This window comes from Protomyctophum parallelum, assembly GCF_964188405.1.
Source record: "Protomyctophum parallelum genome assembly, chromosome: 8".
Lineage (NCBI taxonomy): Eukaryota > Metazoa > Chordata > Actinopteri > Myctophiformes > Myctophidae > Protomyctophum > Protomyctophum parallelum.
Window position 1 is genome coordinate 30,264,177 of NC_139703.1, and position 27,392 is coordinate 30,291,568.

Consider the following 27,392-nt stretch of genomic DNA (forward strand, 5'->3'; position numbering starts at 1 on the left):
GATAGGAAAATGTGTGAGAACCCAACTCTGAGGGGCTCCGGTGTTGAGGGTGAGGGTGTTAGAGGTGTGTCTGCCCACCTTGACAACCTGGAATGTGTCTGGCAGTCAGGAAATCCAGTACCAAGGCACACATCAAAGGAGCTTCATTGGCATGTGAAAACATAGGTTTACATTGCCAAAGCAAGTGTCAAAGTATAATAAAAATCACACCTGTGTGAACTGAGTGGTGCAACTCCCCCCCCCCCCTCCTCCTCTCTCTCTCTCTCTCTCTCTCTCTCTCATTAGCAGGCAACAGTGCAGCACTATCTCTCTCTCTCTGTTTCTGGCACAACAGCGCCACTACTGGTACTCATTAAAGTCACTGACATAGTCACATACCTAGGTTAACACGGACAAGTCACATACCTAGGTTAACACGGACATTGCTGTTCCTTGGAGTGGTTGCACCACTCAAAAATGGGGAAAGTATATACAGTTGGAGGCACACACTAAGGAGTTAGTTATGAACTGAAGTCAGTCAACAGCAACCACCCACCCTCGTTAAGGTTCGTCTCTGTTTGCTTTGTGACATTCAATGTTGAATTTCCGGATTTACCTTTGTTGTGGATAGTGGAATAGCAAAGTTTAGTAATATCATATTCATAACACAACTGAACTTCCTTTCTGAAGAGATATTACAGTGGTTAATTAGTTTGGACCTAATTAGAGCACACCTGCCATTATGTAAATTAAAACCTTTTGCTTGTAATAGGAGTGAATGACTATATATTTATTTTTAAATAAATGGATTACAAAAATACAGCTGATGGTAGGTGACATGTTGGAGGAAGTCAGATATTATAAGTCCTGCTTTTGCTTGTAAACTTACCTGTCAGGATAAACCAGTCAGAGTACAGTCTCAGGAGTAAACTATGTCATGAATGAGAGGCTCTCTTTCATAGACTGATAATAGATTTGCTGTGTAGCGAAATATTATACAGGGGAACGCCTCAGCCACTTAACATAAGTAAGTCCATGAGCTGGAACATGGAGTCGCTGAGGTTTTTTGGGTATGTAACTGATGGGAGTTCTTGACGGCTGTCAACAGGGCTGAATACCTGGAACCGACAAGTGCACCAGCGTGGAATGATAATGTTAGGGGGAGGGAGGTGGACACTGAAGGGGAGGGAGCAAATGGAACAATATTCATAACTCATCCGAGCTTAACAGTATTTTTTAAGACGGAGATCTGAGGCATGAAGCCTACAAGGTGAGTCCCTAATTCCTAAGAACTGCTAATTGCTCTTTTGTATAGAATAAAAGGTTTAAATGATAGATGACACCGTCTACTTCTACAATACACACTTACCCTACTTCACCTAACAGTTTCTTAAGTCAACATGAGGCTCGTGACTTGCGTGAGACTGCTGATCAAATACGACTTGAAAATGCAAGCCTCTGTTTCTCAAAGACAAAAATAAACTATTCATTTCACTCATGTTTGTTAATGATATTTTATGTGTTTCAGACAGTGACGTCCTTCCCTTAAAAACTGATGTGGAATCGGTATTGCAGAGGCACCGAGGCTACTGATCACACTAGTGACGACCCCATGGCGAATAAAGCATGAAAACTCTCCAAACCTTCACAGGTGTGAAAGGTGACACTAGCTGGCCTGACTGGAGCGGTCTTGTAATACAACTTCGTAGACAGAACTGTGCAATTAGAAAAATATAACTCGTTCTGAAAATAAGAGACAGGCCTTCAGTTATGTCAAACTCCCAGGAGCAGAGCTTGGACGAGGATGCAGTGTTTTGGCCAGTGAATGAGTCTTGCCCAGAGTTCCTCCACTGTGAGAGGGAGCGTAATGCTGTGGAAAGACTACTGAGCAAAGGCCCAAGAGCCTTCCATGCCTGCCTGGTTACAGAGCGCTTAGACCGTTTCCTGTCCCCTGAGGAGGTCAGTCAGATAAGTGGTTGGACGGAAAACTACCATGCCAGCCAGATACAGGTGGGAGCGGAGGAGAATGCAGAGGACGGCGGCTCAGGGTTGCAGGACTTCACAACCCGTTACTTTCCTACGCTATCCGACGTCCCCGCTCCGTGTCTAGACCTAGGATGGCCAGAGAAAGACTGTTGGACGGGACTGGATTTGATCAAAATCCACACGAGTCCCCCTGCTGAAGGACAACTTTCCATCAGGGAGATCATCAGACGCCACTTGCAATGTGCCTCCCAGGTGTGGTAACACCATACACATACTTACATACATGTCTCTAAACAGTCTCCCCCTGGCCAGTCGGGGCGCCTGATGGAGGGGAAAGGAACTGGTTGGAATAACGTGTTCCTTCCACGCGTTACGTCCAACCAGGGAACTTCCCCCCTGTCAGGTGTAAAGGAGCAACTTGGACACTCAGGCATGAAGGAAGCATGAGTTCAAGTCCGTTGCTCTCCCCAGGTTGGCAGAGGGTGTGTAGAGCCCAGGATCACATTAGATAATTGACACAGGGGTGAAAAATGGGTTACAAAATCGTGGGATAAAAAAAAAAAAAAAAAAAAAAACAGGTAGGACTGTTATTCATTCTTATTTTGTGTGATTGTGTAATACACTACACAGGTGATTGCCATAGTGACAGACAAATTGACAGACGGTGCAGTCATCGGTGACCTGCACAACGCAGCTTCTCGGGGTGTACCTGTTTACATTATCCTCAACCTGAGGTCCAGTCAGGAGGACTTCACGTCAAACAGGCTCAGGCATCCAGTAAGTCACTCTTGCATAGTCCACTCAAGTCTGAGTTATACTATACTGCGAATGAGTGTCACCCGCCAAAAATAGCCGAGCTACAACTTAAGATTGTAGTTCGGCTGTTTTCGGTGACACTGGCACATAAATCAGGCTTCAATTGACTACATATAGCCTAATCATCACAAATCAGGCATGTGTATTTATTTTGTGTTAATGTGCTGCCTAGGGCTAGTTAGGACAAAGTATTATATATTCTTGCTACAACACAGCCTAGCCTATTGCATAAGGGTAAATGTGCGTCACTCCTGAGAGGAGGAACTCAAACTATGCAACTCAAACTAACCAAAGAGACCCTGACACACCTCCACATGATTTTTTCTGAAATTCCTGTGTTTTCTATCTCTCTTTAACATCATCATACTAATAAGGATTAGTGCAACGTGTACATTATTAAGCAACAAACCTCTAAACTGGTTGCACTGCATTCAGTGCTGTTTGTGGAATGCTTTACGAGAGAGAACATGGCTGTGGTTAAAAACAAAGACAACATCACACGACACAAGGCGAGGGGGGGGGGGGGGGGGGGGCGGGGGGTTAACTTTTAACCACTAACTACTTCAACGGTGGAAAGCCAGGTGTCGCAAGGTTACTTCAACCCTAACGTCCTAATCCTGTGGTGAACATTCATTGAAATTTGAACATAGCTCACAACGTGACACAGTGTGAGTTTAATTTTATAGATTACTATTTTCAGCAAAAATATAAGTGTAGATCAGAAACAGGACGGGCCTATAGAACCCATGGGGGATTTAGGGGATTAAACCCTATACTGTATGTACTTTATTGACTGGAGTGGTAGCAGTGGGGTGTATACTAGGCCCCCTCTTATTTTCCTTCTAGTTTACATCAAATCTCTTCACAGAAAATTGCCAATCGTGAGCTTATAGATCTGCCAATTTCGTCAGAAGTTCCACCCAGAATAGGGACGCTATGGTTCATGTAGTTGACATCCATGAGTGACGGCTAAAGTAATCACCATATACAGTCATGAAATGTTCTGTTTAACCATGACTAACTGTTTAACTTGCTATGTATTGTAAATTACTGTCATGTGTTGTGCTCCCATAGAATATGCAAGTGCGTGTTCTTGGGGGGAAAACTTTCTGTTCAAGGGAGGCAAAGACGGTGGCAGGGGAATTGAAAATCAATTTCCTCCTAGTGGACCTGGAGACTGTGATTCATGGCAACTACAGGTGACACAGACAGTGCTTTCAAATCTGTTCCTATTGTATCTATTGCACGCATACTCATATGACAACTGTTTTGTATTCATCAGCCTCACCTGGACAGATGCCCGCTTGCATCGACAGCTGGTCACAGTTTTAAGCGGCCCAGTTGTCGAATCCTTTGACCAGGAGTTCAGGATCCTTTTCGCTGCCTCGTCCCCCATCTCGTACACGGGGAAGGTCACCAGGTCCCCGGCATTTGTGCCTCATCGACAGATTGAGTTGTCCAACCACCATCATCACCCTAAACATCATCCCCTCCTAGATTATGCCACTGCACCCCCTCCACCTCCACCTGCAGACCCTCCTCTGGACTGGGAGGCACTGGGGGTTCTCAAGAGAGGCAGTCGTTTATTCCATAACCCTGTCAATGATCACGAGGAAATCATCGTGCCACTGGAAAGGCCACTGCAGAGCATGCCATTTGATAAGAAGACCCCTGCTGCGGAGGAGTGTGCAAGCAGTGGAAAAAACACAAAACCAGTGAATGAAGCTAGGTATACTGCTTAACATCTTAACCACATGAGCCCTGCGCATGTCATAATAGGTGAACATTTGACAAAAAGTTCAGATCTAGCCCTAAACCGATTTTTTTTATCTAGTGTATATAAAAACAATTAGGAATTTATGTTAAAAACTATTACATCTACTGTACTCCTTTTACTGTGTAAAGCTTTTTTTAAGTAGGATATGCACATCCCCACAGTTTCATTAGACACGGTGTCAGATCCAAAGAATCATCAAATGAAGAAAAAGACAATGTCCGCACACGATAGGTTGCTCTCCCTTTCCTTTTCTTTATTCTTTTAACCACACAACAACAAAGCCCTGCATGGGAGAAACGTTGTTGTTTGGTTAAAAGAATAAAGAAAAGACGGGAGAGCTACCTATCATGTGCAGACCCGACATTGCCTTTTTCTTAATTTACTTTGTTCATCACTCTCACTCTCAAGTCTCAACTTATTTCCAATGGGTTGTCTGTAAATGACTTTACAATCATTCTATCATTATTTGAGTGACAAAATATCTGCGTGCGATAAGACAATAGAGACAGGCAATGATGAGTCGGGACATTGAGATCTTATTAATTACAGAGATCTAAACATTACAGAGATTCTTGTGGTGGTAATATTTGTTGACGTGTTCCTGATTATTATTGCAGCAACATCCAACTCTCTCCAAGAGATAACCACAACTCCACCACCAACCTTGAAATTCAACAAAGGTATAAATGTCAACAAGCTGAGAACACAAAAACACATATCATATATCATATAAAAATGCATCTCTCTCCCCCTTCCAGGGTTGTACGTAAAATAGAGCGAGCCTATAACAGGCAGGTTTCTAATGATGGGAGTACAGAGTCAGAACATACTCTCTCCCCATGCCTTCGGCCTGGTGGAGACAATAGCAGGACAACAAGACCTGGCGGAGACAGAAGGGAACAGGAGTCAAGACACAATACAGGGAACCATTCTTTCCTTGAGAATAAGCGCTCACGGGCAGAGAACATTTTGGCAGAGGAGGGCAATGGTATGGATGGAAATAGCTCCATTGGAGACAGCCCAGCATCTTCTACTTCTAGGGTATGTTACAAATATACATTAACATAATTATGAATGACAGACAAGGTATCATGTCGGTCGGAATTGCAGGCCTGCCTCACATATTGCCTCTCTCTTCACAGAAACCAATAATATTAAGGGTGGCGGAGCATTCGGGGAGCTACAGTTCTCTAAGTGACATTATGAGAAAGCTAAAGCCAAAGCAGAGCTCTTCAGAACAACATGCAGGACAATCAAGGACTGCAATGTCAGAACTGAGCCGGTCCATGATGGACCTGAGTGTTCCGGCTGCAGATCCAACACGAGAAGACAGAGTACCAAGACTACAGGGCAATGTAAGTGTGTGCATTTTGTGTGTGTGTGTGTGCATGTGTGTTGTGGAGAGCACAACAGAGACAAATATTATGAGAGACTGTACAAATGTATGTCCTCGTTTGTCCTAACAGTACTTTGACGCTGGGCGAATGACACCAGCCTTTGCGCTGATGAGGAAGAGGAACAACGAAGTACAATCTGGGTACGTCAGAACTCCGAAATCGTTCCTGTCCAGTCCGAGGCCCCGGAGCTCCAGTTTTGGACTACAGACGGACTGGCGAAAACCAACGACAGACCGGAAAGGAGGACAATAAGAAAGGAATGACTCAGGGACTCCTTCTTTCACTGAGAAAAGGCAGCTATCAGTAGTCACAACTAGAGTGATAAGTTATACAATATGCAGTGTTATTACAGTACACAGTTGTGACTCTGAAAGCAAAAACATTTGACCATATTGTATAAAGACCAAGATCTGTTTTATTGTTATATTTATCATTGTCTTGTAAGATACAAGCAAATAAAAGTGCTAAAACACTAAGCTGTTGGATAACTGCACTAATTAATGTTTGTATACTTGAGATCAATAACATTTTCAATTTCCTGAATGTCATTTAAAAAAATCTTATAGATCTGATTATGTCAGACTCCTTCAAAACCGCTCTCAAAGGGCACCTACGGACGGCTGCAATTCTGGCCCCCATAAAATCGGAATACCCCCACACCCCTTTCTTATATGTTTCTTTTCCCTTTTTACCTCCTTTATTATGAATTCCTGTTCTGTTCTTTGGCTATAGGCTATAGAAGTGTCTTGTACGTCTCTAAATGTTTTGATGAATTTAACAAGGTGGACCCTCTTGTAAACAAGTGTAATGCTTTATTGGGTCGTCCACTCACAGTTAACAGTCTTTGTATTGAGTTGTGCTTGAAATGTACTGTAACGACAGTCATGTTGTTGGATCTGAGTAGTTGCTCATTGGATATTTAGTCCCCATATAGGCCTATGGGGATATCCAACTAGGACGTTGGGCTAACCTAATATGACATGTCTTATGTCTAGTATGACAATCCCTATATTTGGCCCGAGCCGACCTAGTGCTGATATCAGATAGATGTGGAGGTGTGGTAGAACCATATATGGATAGATCCAACTGGCTTAGTCATCGTGACAAGCATAGTCTGGGAATATATAACAATTAAGGGTCGGTCGGCTTCAGCGAGAAGGCAGAAGTCGAAGCATCCTGGTTTAAATTATAATGGGACACCACTGCGCGGGGGTCCTAACCTAAGTAATCAGCAATAGAGCCTTGAGCTATATTATAGTACTGTAATTCTGCAAACTGTTAATAAATATTTCAATCAATCAATCAAAACAACCCTAAACTTAACCTAACAAACACGCACGCGCGCGCACGCACACGCACACGCACACACACACACACACACACACACACACACACACACACACACACACACACACACACACACACACACACACACACACACACACACACATCCATACAGACGGTATCCGGTTAGAACGAAGAAGAAGAAGACATCCCGGAAGGCGGAAGGGGAAGCACATGGAGCGTTGCTTGTGAATGTGAAATATGTTTGTGTTTTGAATACTTGTTTCATTTTTGATTAAGTTAACTGTCGAATATAAAACGGTCTTTATTATCATCTGGTAGCGGATTAAATTATTGCCATCATGCCTCGGCAAATAAGGTAAGAATAAGAAAACAACACTGCAAACAGCGATTGTTTAGATTTAGATACTGTTTCAGCTAACAGCACAGCACATAATGTATCTAAAAAGCAAACTAACCTTATCAGATAAAACTGTTAAAACGTCCACTTTAAAGCGAATCTTATTATAAAAGGAAAGTATCTGATGATTAGCATTATGATGAATTCCTGTTCTGTTCTTTGGCTATATAGTAGCCCTCCAAGCAGAACCCAAATGCTACTGAAGATTCTGACATTTTGACGACCCAGATAGCATTGGGTCCTGTTGCACTACTACCATGCCACCTGGTACGCACCCATTCTTAAACATAAACAACATGTTTAGCGCCTCTCCGCGCTCGGTGACGACATATTTCAGTGTGAGGCTTTCTGAATATGTAAAGTATAAGTACCCATACATCCCGCTGCGAATATCTCCTGTGGCGCGGAAGCCGTTAAGTATTTTTAATATATGTTTGCCCGATTTGGAAGCTTGGATTCTTCTCTTCCTTCCTTGTTTATTGACACCTCATTGTACCGCCTATCTGGCTAGCTAGTGGCGCTATAGCTATGACACAGCAGATCAGAGGCAGGGACGTAGCCGCACAAGCCAACCGCACACCGGGAGGCGGTACAATAAACGGTAAACAAACAAGAAGAAATAAAGCGACCAAATCGGTCAAACAAAGATTAAAAATACTTAACGGCTTCCGCGCCACAGGAGATATTCGCAGCGGGATGTATAGGTACTTAAAGTTACCGAATTCAGAATAACAAAGGCAAAAAAATGCTGTCACATGGCGCAGCTTCTATTTTAGAGAGAATGATTACTTCCGGAATTTCCATACGAAAATATAGTTCTGACCAGGGACCCAACATAAAACTCATCAAAATTTCAGAAAAGCTTTATGTAGGGTCCCGAGAGGGGCTAGCTATATAGTAGCCATGGTTCATGACTCTCGTATTCATACGAGAGTCATGAAGAAACTTCACCCTGTTTTTTGCGCTCGCTGCATTTACAAGATTTCCGTATATATAAAGATTCAGATTTCAAATATAAAGTACTCACAATTTGTCCCACGGGTGTTAGTTAGTAGCAGCTCCAGCGATTAGAATTTCTGCATCCCGCGTTGTTTAATAAAAAGCATTTTTATCCAAGCTGTTATTTTGCCATTGGCTTTCAACTACGCGCCCCTATCGGTCGGGAGGAGGGTGGCACTCGGTGTGTTCGATATAGGTACGCTGACCACCCTGCCAATACAGACTAATAGGCGAGTGCGCTCCCGGTGTGCAACTGTGGATTTCCCAAACGAACCCCGTTTGAAAAAAGTAGCCGGGGAGCTCGGACAAAAATGCTTTTTATTAAACAACGCGGGACGCAGCAATTCTAATCGCTGGCGCTGCTACTAACTAACACCCGTGGGACACTTTGTGAGTACTTTATATTTGAAATCTGAATGTTTATATATACGGAAATCTTGTAAATGCAGCGAGCGCAAAAAACAGGGCAAAGTTTCTGCATGACTGTCATGATAATCATCATGGCAGTCATGTTCCAGGGCTAGCTATATAGAAGTGTCGATTTGTACGTCTCTAAATGTTTTGATGAATTGAACAAGGTGGACCCTCTTGTAAACAAGTGTAATGCTTTATTGGGTCGTCCACTCACACTCACAGTTAACAGTCTTTGTATTGAGCGTCATTGCGCGTGTTGCCATGTGCAGATGTGTAGCTACAAATATTAAGTAAAAGAAAAGTTAACACTTAAATGCATAAACTTTCAGGTTAAAGAAAATTAAAAAGACTTACGAGAAAGAGAAATATGACGAAGATGATCCTCGAGCCTACAAGGACATGCCTGTCCCGGATAAGGTGAGGCGGTGCAGCGCATCAGATTCACCAGTACATGCATGTACAGTACACTGTACAGTTACATTATCATTAGCATGTCAAATTGTCAATGATGGAAAGACGTGCAAGAATGCACGTTTTGAGACCGTGGACAATGACATTGTGACACGACATTGTTGTATGCAGTTGAGTGTCATTTCATACTAAACCGCTGTTAAGGGTTGACTCTATACTATTCGCCTCTCTGCCAGCAGCAGCATAGTCATAAATCAGTATTTTTTAAACATGCGTTGTTGTCTCGTTTCTCCATACCAGACATCTTCTGTGCTATACACAAAGGACAAGATTGATGAATTTCACGATGCAAAGATTGCAGTAAGTTCAGCAATTCCCATGGATTGTTCAGTACAGTGGGGTCAGTCATATAATATATGGTCATGGTCACGAACGTTTTTTCTTTTTTTTTTACTAAATCATAGAGCCTCCTGGCCCGTGGTGTGCATGTGGACAGCGACCAGGAAGACGTTGATGATGAGGTGAGTGAATACACACAATCGGATTATAATACATTTGAATCTAAAAACAAAACACAAAAATCTTAACTGAACTATTCACAATGTTTTGTTCCTCTACACCAGCGGTCCCCAAACCTTTTTGGCCGTGCACCCCGTTACCTCCTGACCTAGCTGACGCACCCCAAACGCTCAGTCTCGTTGTATTTGGCCGAAAATTATACATCTTTTAATTTTTTTAATATGATTATGGCAAATAATCACAGAATGTACTCCCACAGCTGCTCTATACATCTCCTTACAACAGTGTTTTACAGGATTTTGCCGTTTGTGTTAAATAACACCATAAAACCACCATTACCCTTTTCATGTCACGTACCCCCGGCTTAGAGGGTGTTCGCACACCACAGTTTGGGAACCCCTGCTCTACACAATGTAAAAAAGAGCAAGACAGAATAGGCCATAACCAAACCACTAATTGTTCCTGTGATTCTTTTTTTTTTACACACTGCGGAGTGCGGAAACATGAAATAGAATGAATACAATTTATGCAATTTATCGCCCAGCCCTAAATGATTCAGTGAAATCATTGGTGTGCTTCATGGTTTGGTCGTGTCAGACTGTTTTGTCAAAGTTGTTCCAAGATCCAGCTCAAGTTCTGTTTCATTTCACAGGAGGAAGTAATGGCCCTGGATGATTCTGAGTCAGATGAGGAAGAGGAAGATGGTGGTGAAGAAGAAGCTGAAGAGGAAGGTGATGAGGAAGAAGGGACCGATATGGAGAGTGACCTGGAGGGGAAGGAGGATGATGGTAATGAAAATAGTAAAATGCTGAAATTCAAGTTCTTGACAAGCACTTTTGTCACCAGCTTGGCTAATTCTGTTGTGTTCCCTAGATCTCCCTAACGATATGGCATGGGGAAAACGCAAGAAGACCTTCTACGACTCTGAATACATGGCCACTAGTAAGCATCTCACGCTTTAATTCACATTATTTATACAACAGTTAATCTGCTGCTGTTGTGTTTCTAATGCAGGCTTTGAAACTCGTACTTATCATTGCAGAAGGGAAGACACGACAGGAGATTGAAGCTGAGGATCAAGAGGAAGAAGAGGAAGCTAAGAACATTCAGAACCGTTTGGCTGCCAATCTGAGTGAGGAAGACTATGATCTAAACCTTTTTCAGGTATTCCTCATAACTCTTTCTACCATGAATGTAAAAAATAAATAAATAATAATATATATATTAATTACACACACACCGGTATAAAGCTTCAGTCGTGTCTACATTGCTTTCTCTTAATCTTTGAGACAGGTGGGTTTAGCTGTTATTAAATAATACATGCATACTGTATGTTTAGGAATTTGCTGTGGAGGAGAAAGATGATGAGAAGGTTGTGGAAAAGGAGGAAAGGATTGTGAAGGACCTGAAGCAGATGTCCCAGAAAGAAAAGATGAAACTTTTGAAGAAGGAATCGCCAGAGCTGCTGGTGCTCATCCGTGACTTCAAGACAAAGGTAAAAAGTGTACACACACACACACACATTAGACAATTAGCCAAAAGTTGTTCAAACGGGTTTGAATTAAAAAACAATGTTGCAGCTGCTATTCTAGTTTCCATACATTCACATGAAACACTGCTGATGCGTTATGTTTGCAGCTTACAGAAATTAAGGATGAGCTTCAGCCCCTCGTTGAGATGATCAAAGCTGGACAAATTCCTCCAGGAAAAGTGAGACTATTTTAACAACATTTTCAACTGTTAATTTACTACTGATGGAGATAGAGAATGTATCCAAACTAGGTCACTTATCTGTAATTATGCACTTGTTTTACTAAAGGGGGCTGATTACCTGAAGACTAAGCATCAACTCTATCTGAAGTAAGTGTAAATTAAGTTGTCGCGTAACACGACAAGTGTTTGTTAGTAATTTACTGAATGTGAACTAATCATTGTTTCCGTACAGTTACTGCACAAACATCAGCTTCTACTTGGTCCTGAAAGCAAAGAGAATTCCAGCACATAACCACCCTGTGATAGAAAGACTGCTCACTTACAGAAACGTAAGTGATATATTTTTGGTTGGAAACTTCTGACAGGGTTCCCAAGGTCATGAGATTCCTGGAAATATTTTGAAATATACTGTTTAGCAAGCCCTGGAAAAGGTTTGGAATTAATTGAAAGTTTCTGGAAAATATTTGGCTATGTGTTACAAACATTACATTATTATGGGCAATATGACTCTGGGCGGTCAGTGTGTGGCCTTTGGGCACCTAGAGCACAGTGCTCTGGATATTGAAACGGCGACACCGAATTTCCCAATAACCAGAGAGTGCTCTTTTGAGTATACTTGCGAATGCAACCCTAATGTATACTGGGTCACGTGACACAATAAAACAGATCTTAAAGCTATTGGTTGTCGCCAGACTATTGGCTGTCGGACTATGTAGTCTGTATAGTACTGCCTCTTCAAGCACCTGTGATAAACCGTAGTCTGTACTGCACTGTGCTCTGTGCTGGTGTTACACTAACACTAAAAACTCAGCTTCCCATCGTGCACCTGTGCAGTGTGAAGCTCAACAGCGCCACCTGTTGGTACTCTAAACAGATAGACATACATAGGGACAGACACACATTGCTGTTCAACTTCACACACATTGCACATGGCTGCACCACTCCAAAATGAATATATAAAATGTTGACTTATAGCGACATGACCAAAATGGGGAAACCAGGGCTAATGTGGTACGGTGGATCATCAGTTATGTGAACTAAAAGTGTTGCTGTTCTTCTGTATGGCAGATAGCAGCACTACCAAACGTAACCCCCATAGTTGATTAAAATGTGTGCATTTTCCTTCTTGCAGCTGATCAATGAACTTAGTGTAGTAGATTCTCGACTTGCACCACAGCTTTGTAAGCTGCTATCAGAACGTAAGGAAAAGACACCTATGCTGCCTGGTGAGCAGGCTGAAGTCTCCAGTAAGAGGGTGAAGGTGAGAAGTTCCACTTGTTCTTCAGTTAGGTTGGTAGTGGTGACCCATTGTATATGATAGGCATTTATCAGACACTCTGGGACAGGCTAGATTTAAAATGGGCAAATCACTAGACCTATGAGATGGTAATTTAGAAATGGCTTTAGAGTAAATAATTACACAGAATGTACCCTAGCCTTTATTTTCATGAACAACAATCAATGACATATCAACGCCAGGTGTCTGAAGAGGCCGAGGCAGACGTTGAAGGAGAGTCCGACTCTGACCTGGATGACGAAGCAGCCCTGCGCTTCTACCAAGGAGTGGAGGAGAGGTTGAAACTAAAGAAGAGGAAGAAAAATGCTGACCCAGAGGCTGAAGAGTGAGTGTGATTTGTTTTAAGAGTCTTCCGAGGAGTAGAGCTGGGACAGGCTGGATAAGGGCTCTAATACCGTTTGTACTCGTTTCAGATTGGAAGAGGCTGGAGAGACTGAGGGCATGGATGCAAAGAGAGCTATCACATATGAGGTACAGTACCATCACAGCAGCCTATGAAGTGTTTATAAAGTAATTGTTAGACAAAACAGGAAAGGGTGCACACCAGTGTTTGTGAGGTGCTGGCCTAAGGCAGTAAATAAGTAAAAAGTAGAAAAAGGTTGCAGACACGTAGCCACGATGAAAATATAAAGTAATTGTTTTTCACAGAACTCCCTCTTTCAGGGGGCACGGTGGCACAGTTGGTAGTGCTGTCGCCTCACAGCTAGAAGGTCCTGGGTTCGATTCCCGCTGGGGACGCTGTGGGCACTGGCGGCGTGTTCCCTCCTCCGCGTCATCAGTGCCCATACCCGAGGCGGGGGTTGGCGATAGGGCCTTTCTGTGTGGAGTTTGCATGTTCTCCCCATGTCCCCTAGGGTAGATACCCTCACAAAAACATGCAGTAATCCTGGTCTCTAAAACTACCTCCCCCTGGCCAGCCGGGGCGCCTGATGGAGGGGAAAGGAACTGGTCGGAATAACGTGTCCCTTCCACGCGCTACGTCCGGCCGGGGAAATTCCCCTCTGTCAGGTGAAAAGCAGCAGCTTGGACTCCTCATGCATAGAAGGAGGCATGAGGTCAGTCCGCTGCCCCCCCAGGTTGGCAGAGGAAGTGTAGCGCCCAGGATTACATTAGATAATTGGGTGAAAAGAAAACTGGGTTACAAAATCGTGGGATAAAAATTTAGTACATTGTGTTTTATTACAGTATATCTCTCATTACAGTCTTAAGATCATGATTATGTACAAAGCATCAGATCGTAAAGTACATTCAATTGTCACTTTCCACATTTTAACTTTTCCTGCTTTTAAACAAGTAGTATGATTATGCACTCACCGTTTTCCACAGATGGCCAAGAACAAAGGACTCACACCAAAGAGGAAGAAGATTGACCGTAATCCCAGGGTCAAACACAGAGAGAAGTACAGACGGGCTATTATTCGCAGAAAGGGCCAGGTTAGTAATCTGCATGTTTGGAAGATGTTATCATTAAAGCCTATATATTTCATTACTATGATTGGAAGATTTGATCATTACAGCCTATATATTTCATTGACCAGGGTCCCCTCCTTTCCCCCCTCTATACCACATATTTTGGCCGAAAATAGCGTTACAAACTCACAGCACTTAACACTGTGTTGAGCTTGTAGATGCCTAACCACTTGAACTAGGGTTCAAGTGGTTAATGGTGAACATTAAAAGCATGAGGCCATTTGTAGTAGTAGTATTGAATCACATTTCAGAAGTAGTTAAAACCATACCTGGTTAAAGGCATTAACCATTTTAGGCATTTCATAGGTGAATTTCTACACTACTTAGTGTTCAGTACCGTTAATTATCTGGCGGAGCAGGACATACATTTCACTGCACATGAGCAATAGTATAAGCATGTTGACATCTTCAAACTAAATATGTTTTAACTGTTCATATTTGCCAGGTCCGTGAGGTTCGTAAGGAGGACACTAGATACAGTGGAGAACTGTCTGGTATCCGTGCAGGAGTCAAGAAGAGTGTCAAACTCAAGTAACCCACCCAGACAGTGGTGCCAGATGAAAAACAAAGCAGCTGCCATGGGAGCCGACTTGTCAATCGTGATACACTACCGAGCAACTGTTATGTAAACTGTCATTGAATTATTCGGGTCATTATTTCTTGGACACGAGTGCTGTATTTCTATTTTACTGAATTGATTTGATGTAATATAAACAAACTTCTCAAACATGATAGTTATACCTTCAAGAGTTACTTTGAATTTAATAATTATAAAAGGAGGAAGGCAATATGTGGTGTAATACATATTTTCTTGGCTTTAAAGCAAGATAAAGCTAAACCATGTTTTACAGAGCATAGTCGATTGTTTGTACATCTCTTGTAAATTAGACTCCTTTAAAAGTCTAACTTTCAATAGCAATTAGCCATTGTGAAATAAGCATAATGTTCTCAACGTCACCTGCCTGAAAAGACTGGTCTATGCAGGATTGTATGCAGCAAACACAATTTTACAGATATGTTGATTAAATAACTAAGTCAACCAAGGATTTCTTTAGTCATTGACAGCCCTAGGCTATTCCCCAGTAGAACAAGCAAGCATGAATATTACAGGCCTACAGACAAGCTAGCCAAGTCATTAACTTGCACACTACTAGTATTTCAATAGTCAGTCATCTTTGGTAATGAATTGGCTGTGTGCGGCAGTCAGGTTGCTGACAATCTTATCCTCTATCTCGGCCCCTTTATTCACATCCTCATCTGTGAGGATCAGCTCAGCCTGCGTGTCTGGGGTCACCACCACCACATAACCCCGCCTGGTATCCAGTACGTTGGCCACCACTGCCTGGTGTCTGTAGGTGTCTAGAGCCCTTCGAGCCTTGTCCAGCAGGATGGACGGATCCGTCTCCAGCTTAAAGGAAATGACGAATGCCTGTGGTGCCCAGTCCTTCACCAGTGGGGACAGCATTTTAGGAACCATTTTCATGCTGATCTGTGGATGGAGAACAAAGGTGTGAAAATCAGATTAAATTGGACGATAACATAAAATAAGGTCTATTTTAACTCACCTGAAGAGGTCCATTAGAAGACTGGATTTTATGTTCAGGCATGTCAGATGCTGGGATGTAGAAATCTGACACAGCTGCAGCCAAGTAAAACATGGCCCTGGAGCCTAAAAATAGTAAAGAGATGTGTAGTGTTCAGGGCAATTTAGACTAGACAAAGACAACATGCAGCATCCATACCAACCAACCTAAAGTACCTGTTGTGCTGAGAGCCTGTGCTGCTGCTTTGAGCAGGTGCAGGTATTCTGACAGGGTGCTGAATTCGATGGGCAGAAGAAACCCCAATTCTTTCACCTCCTGGTAACGCTTCAGGACTTTGGCGATGTTGGGAAGTGCCTGCTGGTTGACCACCACTTGACCACAGCTGCTGGATGATGCGCCATCTTCATGCTGTACCTGTAGAGTGTCTAGTATGTTAATGCCAGAGTACAAGCGTGTGTAAGGATAAAGGGACCGGTGCCTGTGTAGGAAGATCACAGCATAGCCAGAGTCTAGAAAGTATTCTGCTGAGGAAGCTCCACGCCTTCCACTGCTGAAGTTATCAAGGAAGCGAACGGTACGGGACTCCAGGGGAACTTTGGTCCCTCCTGACGTGATGAGGACCACCCTGCGACCAGCGGCCCCATGTCGCTCTGCAAAAGCACTCATCTGCTTCTTGACGTCTTCAGCATGAGAGGGAACTGCAAACTCCTCAGCCAGCTTCCCATCAATGTTGGCTTCTCCGTGTTCTGCCATACCTAGAAAATGAGTGATTATTAGACCCCCTTTAACCAGGTTACTCAAAACGCAAGGAAAGGTACTGTATAAGTTACTAGACACAGTGACCACTGTTTCTTAGCATCTGGTCCCAGGGGCCCACGCCCACCAGGGATCCAAATGGATCTTTATGGGTCTGTATAGTGCACACATTTTTTCAACATCCTAATCTACACTGTACAATTCTTAATGTTAATTTAACTCCATTTGTACACAGAGAAACCAGTGATCTAGAGTAGACGATTCCAGAGAGATTCTCTAATCCCCTGTATTATTTCCCAGTTTTCCTTCCCAGTAAATAGAACATGTAAATAACAAATGCTCTGAACAAACTTGGATATTTACTAGCTTTGAAATTGATTGATTGAAATATTTATTAACAGTTTGTAGAATTTACAGTACATTTTAAGCACAAACTCAATACAAAGACTGTCAACTGTGAGTGGACGACCCAATTAAGCATTACACTTGTTTACAACAGGGTCCACATTGTTCAATTCATCAAAACATTTAAAGACATACAAACATTTAGAGACATACAAATAGATATTTCTATGTAGCTAAATTCATCATATAAAAGCTCTAATGCAAAAGCATTAGAGCTATGGATCAGAGCTAGATATTTACTAGGCTTGGACCACGAGTCAGACAGTCATAATGTATTTTATCGATTTTGACATTTTTCATATCTATGAAAGTAATGTCAGATACCGGTAGTCTCGATCTAGCTCTGGTCTAAGGCATTAGAGGCGAGCTATGCACCAGAGCTTGTCTTGATCCAAGGCTGGATATTTACAAAACACAGTAAGTGGAATTTTAAGTGTGTGGTTAATTAATTTCACTAACGAGGAAAACATTTTATTTTATTTTAAGGATTTACCTACCTTTCTCTGGGAACGTCAATAAGTCACCCTCTGTTGACAACTTCCACACTTCCTTACTGTTCTTCTTCGGTCGGCATAAAGGCGCTTCTAAGATCGACAGCGCCGCCCAATGTCGTGGAAGATCAGCGCCGTGTTACGAGTATGGATCTGGATTTGAATGATGCCAAGGATATTTGAAAGGCGAAACGGTGTATTTGTACAAATCTGCTCTGGTAGTTAAACTGGTTACTTTGTGAGATAAGGATTTCGGGTTATAGCCTATGCTGTAAAAATGCCCAATCCCTGGTTTTCCAGGCTACCTTTTTGGAGAAGAAATAAAATACAGACAAATGAGACAATTCAGGTAAATAGGACAAACAACAAAGAAAACACAGAAAATAAAAACAAGGTGCCAATTTGCGCCTTGCACACAAGTAGGCCATACATGTCAGGACAACAAACCTTTGCATCATCAAATGTGATTAAACATTCATTCTTTCCAGCTATAGTGAACTATATATCTTTAAATTGAATTCTTACCCTGTGGGGAGTGAGGGAGTCTATCAATATATTCCTGTCTATTTCTTAATTTATAATTATTCTCAGGTTAGTCCAAAACTCTTATAGAGGGAAGACAGATTATTGCAATTTGCATGCACAATTTAAACATTGTGGCGTGGCCTAAATACTAGTCAGATCATTTCAGATAGTTCAACATTTCTCTCAGCTTGTAATTAGATTTTATTGGACGTGTGACCGAGACCTGGTCTCTAGTCGGGGATAGTGCCGAAGAGAGAGTAACAGAAATCTCTCTCTTTGAGCGCAAGCGTGGAGCCGGCAGTCGGTGGCAGATCCTGATATAGTGCGATAGTATATCCGAGGTCTGCTGTTGCTATCTGGTCCGTATTGCTGTTAGCTTAATCCGTTGGTAACTTGCGTATAGGCACTCATATTTATGTGTGTTGGGATGTCGGGGTGATGTCACCCTGACGTCCCGGTTGTGATGTCAGAGAGGCACTCCGTTCCTTCGTAACAGACGTGTTAAAGAGTAAACTGTGATTAATTGATTTATCTAGGTGAATTATACATTTGATTTGAGTATAGGCTATTGTTTTAATTCATGTAAATAACACATAACTATAATAAATATATTATTTATATTGTACAATAGGCCTATGTACAAACAGAAACCGTGGATGGGGCAGGTCTACTATACATAGGCCTACCTGTATAGTAGATATGTCAGTTGATTCGTTTTTAGAATATTTATATTTCTTCCAATCATCATCGGCTCAAGAGAGGCGCTGTTGCACCACTGAACACACGACAGCAGCAGACTACAGTAGTTTCTGAACACGATTATTAGCACTCTATAAACAATATTGGCATTATGTATCAATGTTGTCAGTTCAACCTTGAAGCAAGAATTTCATAACAAGGTTAGCCTGCTATCGACGCTGAAATTGTGAAACAACTATTAATAACTAGCTAAGTAATTGTTTGGAATGTGCAATTATTCTTAGATGGTTAAAAAAGGCCATTTTTGATGGGGTGAGAAAGTTATTGCCATTGGTGTTGATCAACAACGTTTAGATTTTTTTCATTGGAAATCGGTTTTGGAGGTTATTTGGTGTCTGTGGACAGCAATATACCGGTAGAACAACATTTGTAAAGCTGCACAATGTATGTAAACAAGTCTTAGTGCTTTTCCTCACAGTAGCATTTTCTTTATTGACCTGTACTTTCTTTTGAACTGTAGCCTACGCATTCTACAAACTGAATAAAAATGTAAATCATCAATCAAATCAATCAATCAATTTTCCTGTTCTACCCCCAAAAGGAGTTGAATCTCTCTACAGTTTTAAACTATATATATATATATATATCCACGACAGCTGACAGGCAGGGCAATATTATGCACATATTTTAGCGTTGCCTTTGTTGCACAAGTACAACTCATCATAGTCATACTCAAGATGCTCAAGCTGCTCAAGCACTAGTTTATGTGTCTGCAGCGTGCTGAAATGTTTATCGTTCTTCTGAAAGTAGTTCCGGCCAGATACATAAGGTACTTATTTGACCAGTTTAAATTCTTCAGGCACATCTGACATGTGCTTGATGATGACAACACAAAATGACTAAAATAAATAGTAATAACATAGAAATAACTAAAGGAGGTACACCATAACAGCACACTACACACTAAGGTGTGCCTTAGAGGCAGTGTTCAAACTTGCATGGGGCCTTACTTGGCTTGAAATGCCATGGAAACTACTCTGTTATATTCAATTCAAGTCATAACATTTGTGGAATGCCAGGGGGTCTCCAGCTAAATAATTGTTATTTAGGAACCAAATGGACCCTGAGAGTTATGTGGACTCTGTGACCTAATGGTAAGCTGGAAGTACAAGTTTTGAGAACTGGTGAATTTAGGCAGGGACAGCACAGATTCATGGAGGCACTTGGCTGGCCCTGGAATCTTTGAGGGTGATCAACGGGGTTCAAGGGGGTGATTGATAGTTTCAAAAATAAATTGACCCATGGGTGGGTAATTCCAAGAGTATACAAATGGAACCAAATGGACTCGTACGGGTCGACTTGTTTTTTCATTGATTGATTGAAGTATTTATTAAGTTTGCAGAATTACAGTAGCCTACATTTCAAGCACAACTCAATGCAAAAACTTTTAACTTTGAGTGGACGACACCATAAAGCATTACACTTGTTTACAAGAGGGTCCACCGTTTTCAATTCATCATAACATTTAGAGACGTACAAATAGGGAAAAAGGGGTGGGTGGGGCAGTTTCGAATAGCAGTCGTCCTTAGGTGCCCTTTGAGAGCGGTTTTGAAGGAGTCAAGGGATTCACATGTCTTAATGACAGTTGGTAGGGCGTTCCACATTTCTGTGGCATAGGAATAGGAGCTAAATTAATTTAGTCCCTTGTTTGTGCCGAATCTGGGTTGCACATGGTTTTGTTTAACTCCCTCTGGTGTTGTGGGTGTGGACTTCATTGACATTAAGGAAGTATTTAGACAGGTACATGGGTATCTTGGTGTATCGAATCTTGTGGACCAGACCCATTGCAAGATGCTGTACTCTGTCGTCAACCCTAAGCCATTCCAGCCTGTCAAAGTGGGCAGGGGTGATGTGGGTTCGGGGGTGAGGCCCAGTAGTAGCCTGACCAGTTTGTTTTGGGAAGTCTGGAGCCTTGTTTTAAGGGCTTTTGAGGTGCTGTGGTAACAAGAGGTGCATGCATAGTCGAAGGAACCTTGTGAGGGCTCCTGTTAAGGCTCTTACATAGTCTGGATATTCGGTGGTGAGGTGAAATAACGTTGAGTGGTGGTGAGTAAAAACAGAGAGAAGGGCTGGGGCGGTGGCGGTGGTTTGCTCTTCACCGTGGCTAGTGTCGTAATGTTGTTGTTCGGTGGTCACCTCACCACCGAAAATCCAGATAATGTATGAGCCTTTAGGGTCTTCAAGGTGTTTTTGTTGACCAGTGAGGAGATCCTGTATATCCAGGATGGAACCTAGGTAGGTAATTTATTCTTTTCGTGTGATAATATTGTCACCCACTCTAACCAATTAAGAAGCCATCTGCCTTGCTGAGATTACTATTTGATTAAAAAAGAATGGATTCAGTTTTTCCCAGGTGTAAAGATAGTTGGTTATCAGCGAGCCAGGTGCAGATTCTACAGAGTTCAGAGCTGAGGGCCTTTTCAACCTGCAGTTTGTTCCTGTCCGAGACCAGTTCCATCTCTACACTCTTAGAGTTAAATTAACACTAAATGAACACTGGTGATTTTACAGTGTAAATTGGGGTCGAGAATCACTGACTATTTGCATTATGTTTATTTGCATGTTATAACTTATAACATCTAAAAGTAGGCTCTACTTGTCAGCTACGTTAGTTAGAAACTTAGACCTTAGTTCTGTTCCAGACAGCATAGGCTGAGTGGCTCACGTATCTGAACCTTTGACTTTTGTAAGTTAACTAGGGCCTCTGGTCACCGGCCCTATATGGGCTCGGTCCATAATCCATCCATGAACCTGGTTTGTCTTGTGAAAACGTTTAAGGAAGATCTGCTTGATGGTTATGGCCGAAATTCAAGGCCAAAAAGTACCCTATGTGTGTACCAAATAGCAGGGAGTCCCCGGATGTTGGCTGGGCTGTCTAGAGAGAGAGAGAGAGAGAGAGAGAGAGAGAGGGCGAACGGGAAAAGGCGGAGAAGTAGAGAGAGAGAGGGAGAGAGAGAGAGAGAGAGAGAGAGAGAGAGAGAGAGTGAAGGGACGCCACGGTCTCTGGTTCACCGGCGAAGAGGGTTACAACACGGCTCCACATAGGACAACCGTCAAGAACACACACACCTAGGGGGGGAAAGGGAAACACTTCTAGCTGGAGAAGAAGAGGTGGAAGAAGTCCTTGTTCCAAAAAGAAGAAACTCCCCTGCTGGATTAAGACAGACAGCGACACACGCACACACACACACACACACACACACACACACACACACACACACACACACACACACACACACACACACACACACACACACACACACACACACACACACACACAACACACACACCAGCCTTCACCCAGAGTAAGTGAGCGAAGAACACGGGAATGGAAGTTGAACTAAGGCCCGTGAAATGGACGACTTTCATGGGGAAGTGAGCCGCACTGAAGTTCTGGGGATCAGGCTCCGTGAACAGGCCCGTTCGTCGTGAAGTGGAGAAGGGGCATACGGGGACAGCCCTTGGGCGACGAGTCATTTTTCTTGGCGGTTAGTATTCTGACACGTTCAGCATCGTTCAAAAGGTTGCTTTTTCCCACTGCTGCTGCTATAATAATAACTCTCCCCCAAGTTGACAGCTGTGGTGGCGCTAGCCTCGCTGCTAACACACACACACACACACACACACACACACACACACACACACACACACACACGACGCGAGCGCAAACATACACGCGCGCACGAACACAGTGACAACTGACAGAGCAACTTTGACAGCTAGCCTATCTGACTTTAGCAGCCTGCTAACTTGTGTGTGTTGAATCAATGCTTTTAAAACGACGCTGTGTGTCTTGTCACTGACCAAACATGGGATCTACGACCGCGTTAAAGGGAATGTACTGCTGTCTGCTGCTGTGTTAAAGCGACCCACTACTACTGTGTTATAAAGCCTCGTTTAGTCCGCGGTGGCGTCGCTCGCCGACAAGAGCAGATCTATTAAGATCTGTTCTTATCGACGAGCGATCGTGCGATGGAGTGTATAATTGTAAATTAATATATTTATATATATAAATTGAGCTCCATAACACGCCTCTCGTCTCCTCTGTCGACCTGCTGTGATGGTATTTGGTCATCAGCTGTTGGAATGCGTTTGGTTGTCTGTCAGTGCAATATTATTGTCAGTCAGAGAGCTAATAACATTCTCTTAGTCCCTGCCATTTACCGTCTGATGAGGATGTTAGGCATAGTTCTTTTTTTTCCTCTCCCTTTTTTCACGTTGTTGGATATTCAACAAGTGTAGACTTGTTTTAGTCAAATGTATAGTACCACAATAATTTGAATTTCTAATGTACTGTAGCTGCTTCTGTTTGTGTCATCTACAACATCTACAGTATAGTACAATTGGGGTCCTGTGCACAAGACGGTCTCAGGGCATGCCTCTAGTTGCTGTCCTATTTTCGCATTTCACAATTCTGTGTATATGCATGTAGTAATTTAACCCAATACAGTGTACACACACACACACACACACACACACACACACACACACACACACACACACACACACACACACACACAGCTTGTGCCCGGAATTTGGGCAAGGACATTAATGGTTTATATCATCTTGGATGGATATTGTTTGAAATAGGCTATTTAAGCGTAAGCCTCTTCTTTCAAGGAAATTCAGGTTATAGCTGGTTTGGCTTCTAGATGAGTTTATACCTACTGTATAGCTAACCACAAAATATTATAAATTTCCTCCTGCGGAATGCCCTCCTTTCACTGGTAGACTTTATGCTTCGACTAACAAATTAAAAATTCCATTATCTTAGTCAGCACCCACATTAAAAGGTCAGACCTGGTTTGCGTCTTAATCACCTATTCTTTAAATAGCAGACCTGTATAGCCTGCTGTCTGGATCTAGTCTTTCTGTGCATGCAGCCTTGCTGCCTGAAGCATGTTAAAGTTTAGATTTCACTCTACCAGCAGTGTTCTGTTCAACTCAATCCCTGTTCAAAATATTTCAGAAGGACGGAGCCAATGTACCAATGTACCAATTTGTCCTTCAGTTGTTACATTTTCTGATTCCCTGAAATGTCTACTGTTTATACAATACGTTTTATTATATGACTGTACTTAAAGCTACACTTGAAGCTCTATTACAGTATGTAATCTTCGTGTCCAGTCGGTATGGTATAGTAGATTATGTTAATACATTTAAATTTATACAATTGGGTTGATTATATTTGATCTTTCTGCTCTGGTCGGACACAACCTTTGTCACAATCCTGTTTCTGGTTGGACACATGCAAAATTAAAATTCTCCCCAGATCAAGCAGGCAGGCTCTATTAGCTCAGTCAGTGGTAAACATTTGAATTTCAGCACTTGGGCAAGATACTCGCTCCAAATCTGGGGTAGAACGGAGGTGCAGCTTTAATTGAGTATTTTGCTGTTATGTTACCATGCCCATTCCTTATCTATAAATCTAATTTCACTTCCTGACTCTATGAATCATCTAGTCTTATACGACCTGCTTTCTTTCTTTATACACCTGAGTTTGACAGTTGGCCTACAGTAGGTATGTGCTACCATGCCATTGTATGATGAAATGTTACTACTGGCATAATAAACATCCAGAACGTTCTTTTTTCTTGGGTAGCTGCCTGCTGCTAGTAGAAAGTAGTCACAGAGTGCAGCCAATTAATCCAACCCATCACATTATAAAATGTGCTGCCTATTGCACCAGTGTGTCTGTCATCTACTGTTGATTTGTACGCTGTGTGGGTCTTCATTTCTCTATGTAATTAGGCAAATGAACAGGTCATAAAGGCTGGACTTTGTGCTCTTTACGCAGCTGCTCTCTCCTTGACCCTTGAAGATATAATTGCACAGACCAGTTAGTTACTAAGATACTTGCTAACGTGATAATTCCTCATAAGTTACTGTTGTTTGTTCTCACAAAACAGTCTGTAACATCGTATTGATCTTTTTCTTTAGTTTAAACAGCTTCAAGGTGATGAGCAGACAAAGATTGGAACAGACTAAATGGCAGTGAAGGAAGTGAAAAAGACCAAGCATCTGTTTGTCCTCACTCTAACAATTTCCATGACTGGATGTGAAGAAGTGATAGGCTCTAGACTCTGGAGCTTCTCTTCAAGGATGGTCGTAGCCCTGCAGTGTTCTTTCAAAGGCCCTACGGCTCAATGGTGCTACAGCCTACAACTGCCTCTCCAAGGTCTTTACTTTGCGATTGCATTCATGCACACATGTACGTGCTCGTGGAGCCGGAGCGAGAGCATACAAAAGCCTTAACGTTGGATACAGCCGCTGACTGATGGCATCACCTTGCATTGATAAAGTTGAGCTGTTATCCAGCTCATGCAATTTTGATGTGGCAGCTGTTGCAGTGTTTGAAATGAAATCACTTTTGTCATTTGGCAAGCTTTGTGAAGAATGTAGGTTACTCTTAGCTACGATTCACCAGTGTCTTTCTGTCACAAATGATGTTAAGCCTAAGGGTGATGGCGCTGTATCATTTGATAGAATAATGACCAGGTGTATGGCTAATTTGGAGAGATGTCAAGGGTCTCCAAATCGGCATAGTCTCGCAAATTAAGGGCAGGTCTCCTCTCTACCTCTCGTACACCAGCATCTAATTTAGAATTCAGCGGTGGGCCAGTGCCTAGCCCTGTCTCACTGAGAGGCTTTTTAATTTCTCCCCTTGTTGAAGTGATTATTCAAATGGCCGTCCGTGAGACAGTTATCAGACTCCTGGTGGTAGTTGAGCCTGTGGCAACATGAAAGCCCATCACCGACATCCTGTGTAGTTGGACAGCTCCCAAAAGGGTACACTCTCCTGCAACCCCTATTAGAGTTCACCTCCTTAGCCCAAAGGCTACAAGCCCATTTAATTATGTGATTGATATACAGTGGTTTTTCACATGGGCAGTATATCTTTGTGATTTAATTGATGATAGATGGATTTATTATTATTATTATTTTATTACATTCTGACAACCCTGGTGTCCCTATTTTATAAATTATAAACAAGAATTCATGATATCATTGTCATCAATGATGCCTTATATCCCATGACTGAGAGGTCGGCTAGAGGCAAAAAGTGTGTGGTTGCCTAGAGACGAGGCAGCCAATCAGGACGATAGGTTGTCTGTCAGTACAGCCAATGAGAAACATAGGTCTCAACTACAGCAAGTGGGCGTGAAAGCACCGCAGAGAGAACATTGACCAGCTGTGCTTACACAGCAGCTGGTAATAAAAAATGTTTAAAAATCTCACAAGCTCACATTGCATTGTTGTGACGCATTGTGACGTTTTTTCAGTGTTGGTGAATTCGTTCAGTAAGTTTCTCGTCTTGCATGAGCAAACACAGGCTCATCTGTACAGCAGCATACAGTGTTGAAGACAAGCCAGCCTCTAAACTATCTGAGGCCAAACAACTGGATGGGTTTTGTTAGAAATCTCTCCCTGTACTCTGCTTTAATCCTGTGTGAAGTTTGCTCTCTTGGAAGCTGCTGCGGTGAGAAGGGACTAGCTCAGTCTTCATTAGCAACGCTGTGCATCACTAGAATGCAGATGAGGTATGAAGCCATTCATCTCCTGGAAATGCCTCCCTGATTCCAATTTGAATCTTGTTTGCAGTCATATTGTGCGAGCCCACTTCTCCATGGTAAAGAAGTCTCTATGTGAGAGATCAGAGGGGGATAATTGCACTTAAGTGAACCTCATTTAGTGCTGGCCAGAGCAATTACGGTAACTGCAGTTCTAGGCGTTTTTTGGGGGGAGCCTGAAGCAGCTGTCACAGAGGCTCTGTAAGCTGAAATATCCAATGGTGAATTGAATGACATTGGCATGGCATCATGGGAAATGGCAGATCCTTGGATGGATTTTAATTAGGGGTTTTTTTTCAGCTGTTTTGCATCCAAAGGAAAGCGTAATTAAAAATGACAATTAGAAATGCTTTATTTCAGTAACGATTGGAAATAAATTATTCTCAAGGTGATTTAAGGTGGGAAAAAAATCTTGCACTCTTTCTTGAGGCAAAACCCCCCATGGGCTTATCATTAATGTTATTCAGGAGGAGCCAAATTTTGAGTTTTGTGCAGCTGGGCGCTTTAATCTATTTTTTGCTATAAATTAATGAATTTTTAAAGAGACCCTCGCTGCAATGTGGGAATGCAGCACTGGTTCAGAGTTTTTCAAACAAGCCTCCCCTCCACCCCCACCCACCCCACCCTCCTCGAAGGATGGAGAGAATGAATTTACTGAAGCGCCACACTTTCATTTTTTATTCATCCAGCGATACACTGCCTAGTATCATAGTTCTCCTTGTGTTGTCTTGCGTCTCCCACACCCCTTATCCTCCGACGTGTTGTTGTTGAATGTGTCTGTCTGTAAACTCGCCTTTATAGGATGCATTCGCAATCCATGGGTAGGAATTAGCCATGGACATCGCGGCCCCATGAAGG

At 42.5% G+C, this 27,392-nt stretch overlaps 4 protein-coding genes across 7 annotated transcripts in view; 3 read left to right on the plus strand and 1 right to left on the minus strand.

The window, feature by feature from the left end:
• Nucleotides 1–1,171: 1,171 nt before the first annotated feature.
• Nucleotides 1,172–6,460, plus strand: fam83e (family with sequence similarity 83 member E). Of its 2 annotated transcripts, XM_083771320.1 has the most exons (9): nt 1,172–1,249; nt 1,508–2,217; nt 2,596–2,742; nt 3,856–3,980; nt 4,064–4,510; nt 5,176–5,238; nt 5,317–5,599; nt 5,701–5,913; nt 6,025–6,460. In XM_083771320.1, exons 2-9 carry the CDS (start codon nt 1,750–1,752, stop codon nt 6,205–6,207), a joined length of 1,929 nt encoding a protein of 642 aa, XP_083627446.1. In that variant the 5' UTR covers nt 1,172–1,249; nt 1,508–1,749; the 3' UTR covers nt 6,208–6,460. The 2 variants fall into 2 exon arrangements, with proteins under 2 accessions (XP_083627446.1, XP_083627447.1); XM_083771321.1 differs by lacking the exon at nt 5,176–5,238.
• Nucleotides 6,461–7,447: 987 nt separating this feature from the next.
• On the plus strand, nt 7,448–15,066 carry utp3 (UTP3 small subunit processome component; the record flags this gene model as incomplete). 2 transcript variants are annotated; one of them, XM_083771915.1, is made up of 16 exons in its annotated part: nt 7,448–7,618; nt 9,403–9,490; nt 9,785–9,844; nt 9,949–10,005; nt 10,656–10,791; nt 10,877–10,945; nt 11,046–11,167; nt 11,343–11,498; nt 11,642–11,713; nt 11,823–11,863; nt 11,949–12,045; nt 12,849–12,977; nt 13,196–13,338; nt 13,427–13,484; nt 14,340–14,447; nt 14,929–15,066. In XM_083771915.1, the coding sequence occupies exons 1-16, from the start codon at nt 7,602–7,604 to the stop codon at nt 15,016–15,018; spliced, it is 1,443 nt and encodes a 480-aa protein (XP_083628041.1). In that variant the 5' UTR covers nt 7,448–7,601. The 2 variants fall into 2 exon arrangements, with proteins under 2 accessions (XP_083628041.1, XP_083628040.1); XM_083771914.1 differs by lacking the exon at nt 14,929–15,066 and having other exon boundaries at nt 14,340–14,633.
• A 572-nt stretch (nt 15,067–15,638) lies between these two features.
• ppcs (phosphopantothenoylcysteine synthetase) lies at nt 15,639–17,743 on the minus strand. Its single transcript, XM_083771916.1, has 4 exons — nt 17,686–17,743; nt 16,243–16,782; nt 16,049–16,152; nt 15,639–15,972 (listed from the first exon to the last, which is right to left on the minus strand). Exons 2-4 carry the CDS (start codon nt 16,778–16,780, stop codon nt 15,649–15,651), a joined length of 966 nt encoding a protein of 321 aa, XP_083628042.1. The 5' UTR covers nt 16,781–16,782; nt 17,686–17,743; the 3' UTR covers nt 15,639–15,648.
• A 4,156-nt stretch (nt 17,744–21,899) lies between these two features.
• The window catches only part of foxj3 (forkhead box J3), a 108,535-nt gene continuing 103,042 nt past the window's right edge, over nt 21,900–27,392 (plus strand). The window contains exon 1 of one of the 2 annotated variants that reach the window (XM_083771969.1): nt 21,900–22,451. The gene's annotated coding sequence lies outside the window, so the exon portion shown is untranslated. The remainder of the gene's footprint in view (nt 22,452–27,392) is intronic. The other variant, XM_083771968.1, reaches the window with a different exon arrangement.

Bases quoted from the DNA above. Each gene is read 5' to 3' on its own strand.
- fam83e (XM_083771320.1), top strand. From the start codon at position 1,750: ATGTCAAACTCCCAGGAGCAGAGCTTGGACGAGGATGCAGTGTTTTGG. The intron at 2,743-3,855 runs GTAAGTCACTCT...GTGCTCCCATAG, and splicing joins CAAACAGGCTCAGGCATCCA to AATATGCAAGTGCGTGTTCT. The intron at 3,981-4,063 runs GTGACACAGACA...TGTATTCATCAG, and splicing joins GTGATTCATGGCAACTACAG to CCTCACCTGGACAGATGCCC.
- ppcs (XM_083771916.1), bottom strand. From the start codon at position 16,780: ATGGCAGAACACGGAGAAGCCAACATTGATGGGAAGCTGGCTGAGGAG. The intron at 16,153-16,242 runs GTACTTTAGGTT...TACTATTTTTAG, and splicing joins ACAGGCTCTCAGCACAACAG to GCTCCAGGGCCATGTTTTAC. The intron at 15,973-16,048 runs GTGAGTTAAAAT...CTCCATCCACAG, and splicing joins CTTCTAATGGACCTCTTCAG to ATCAGCATGAAAATGGTTCC.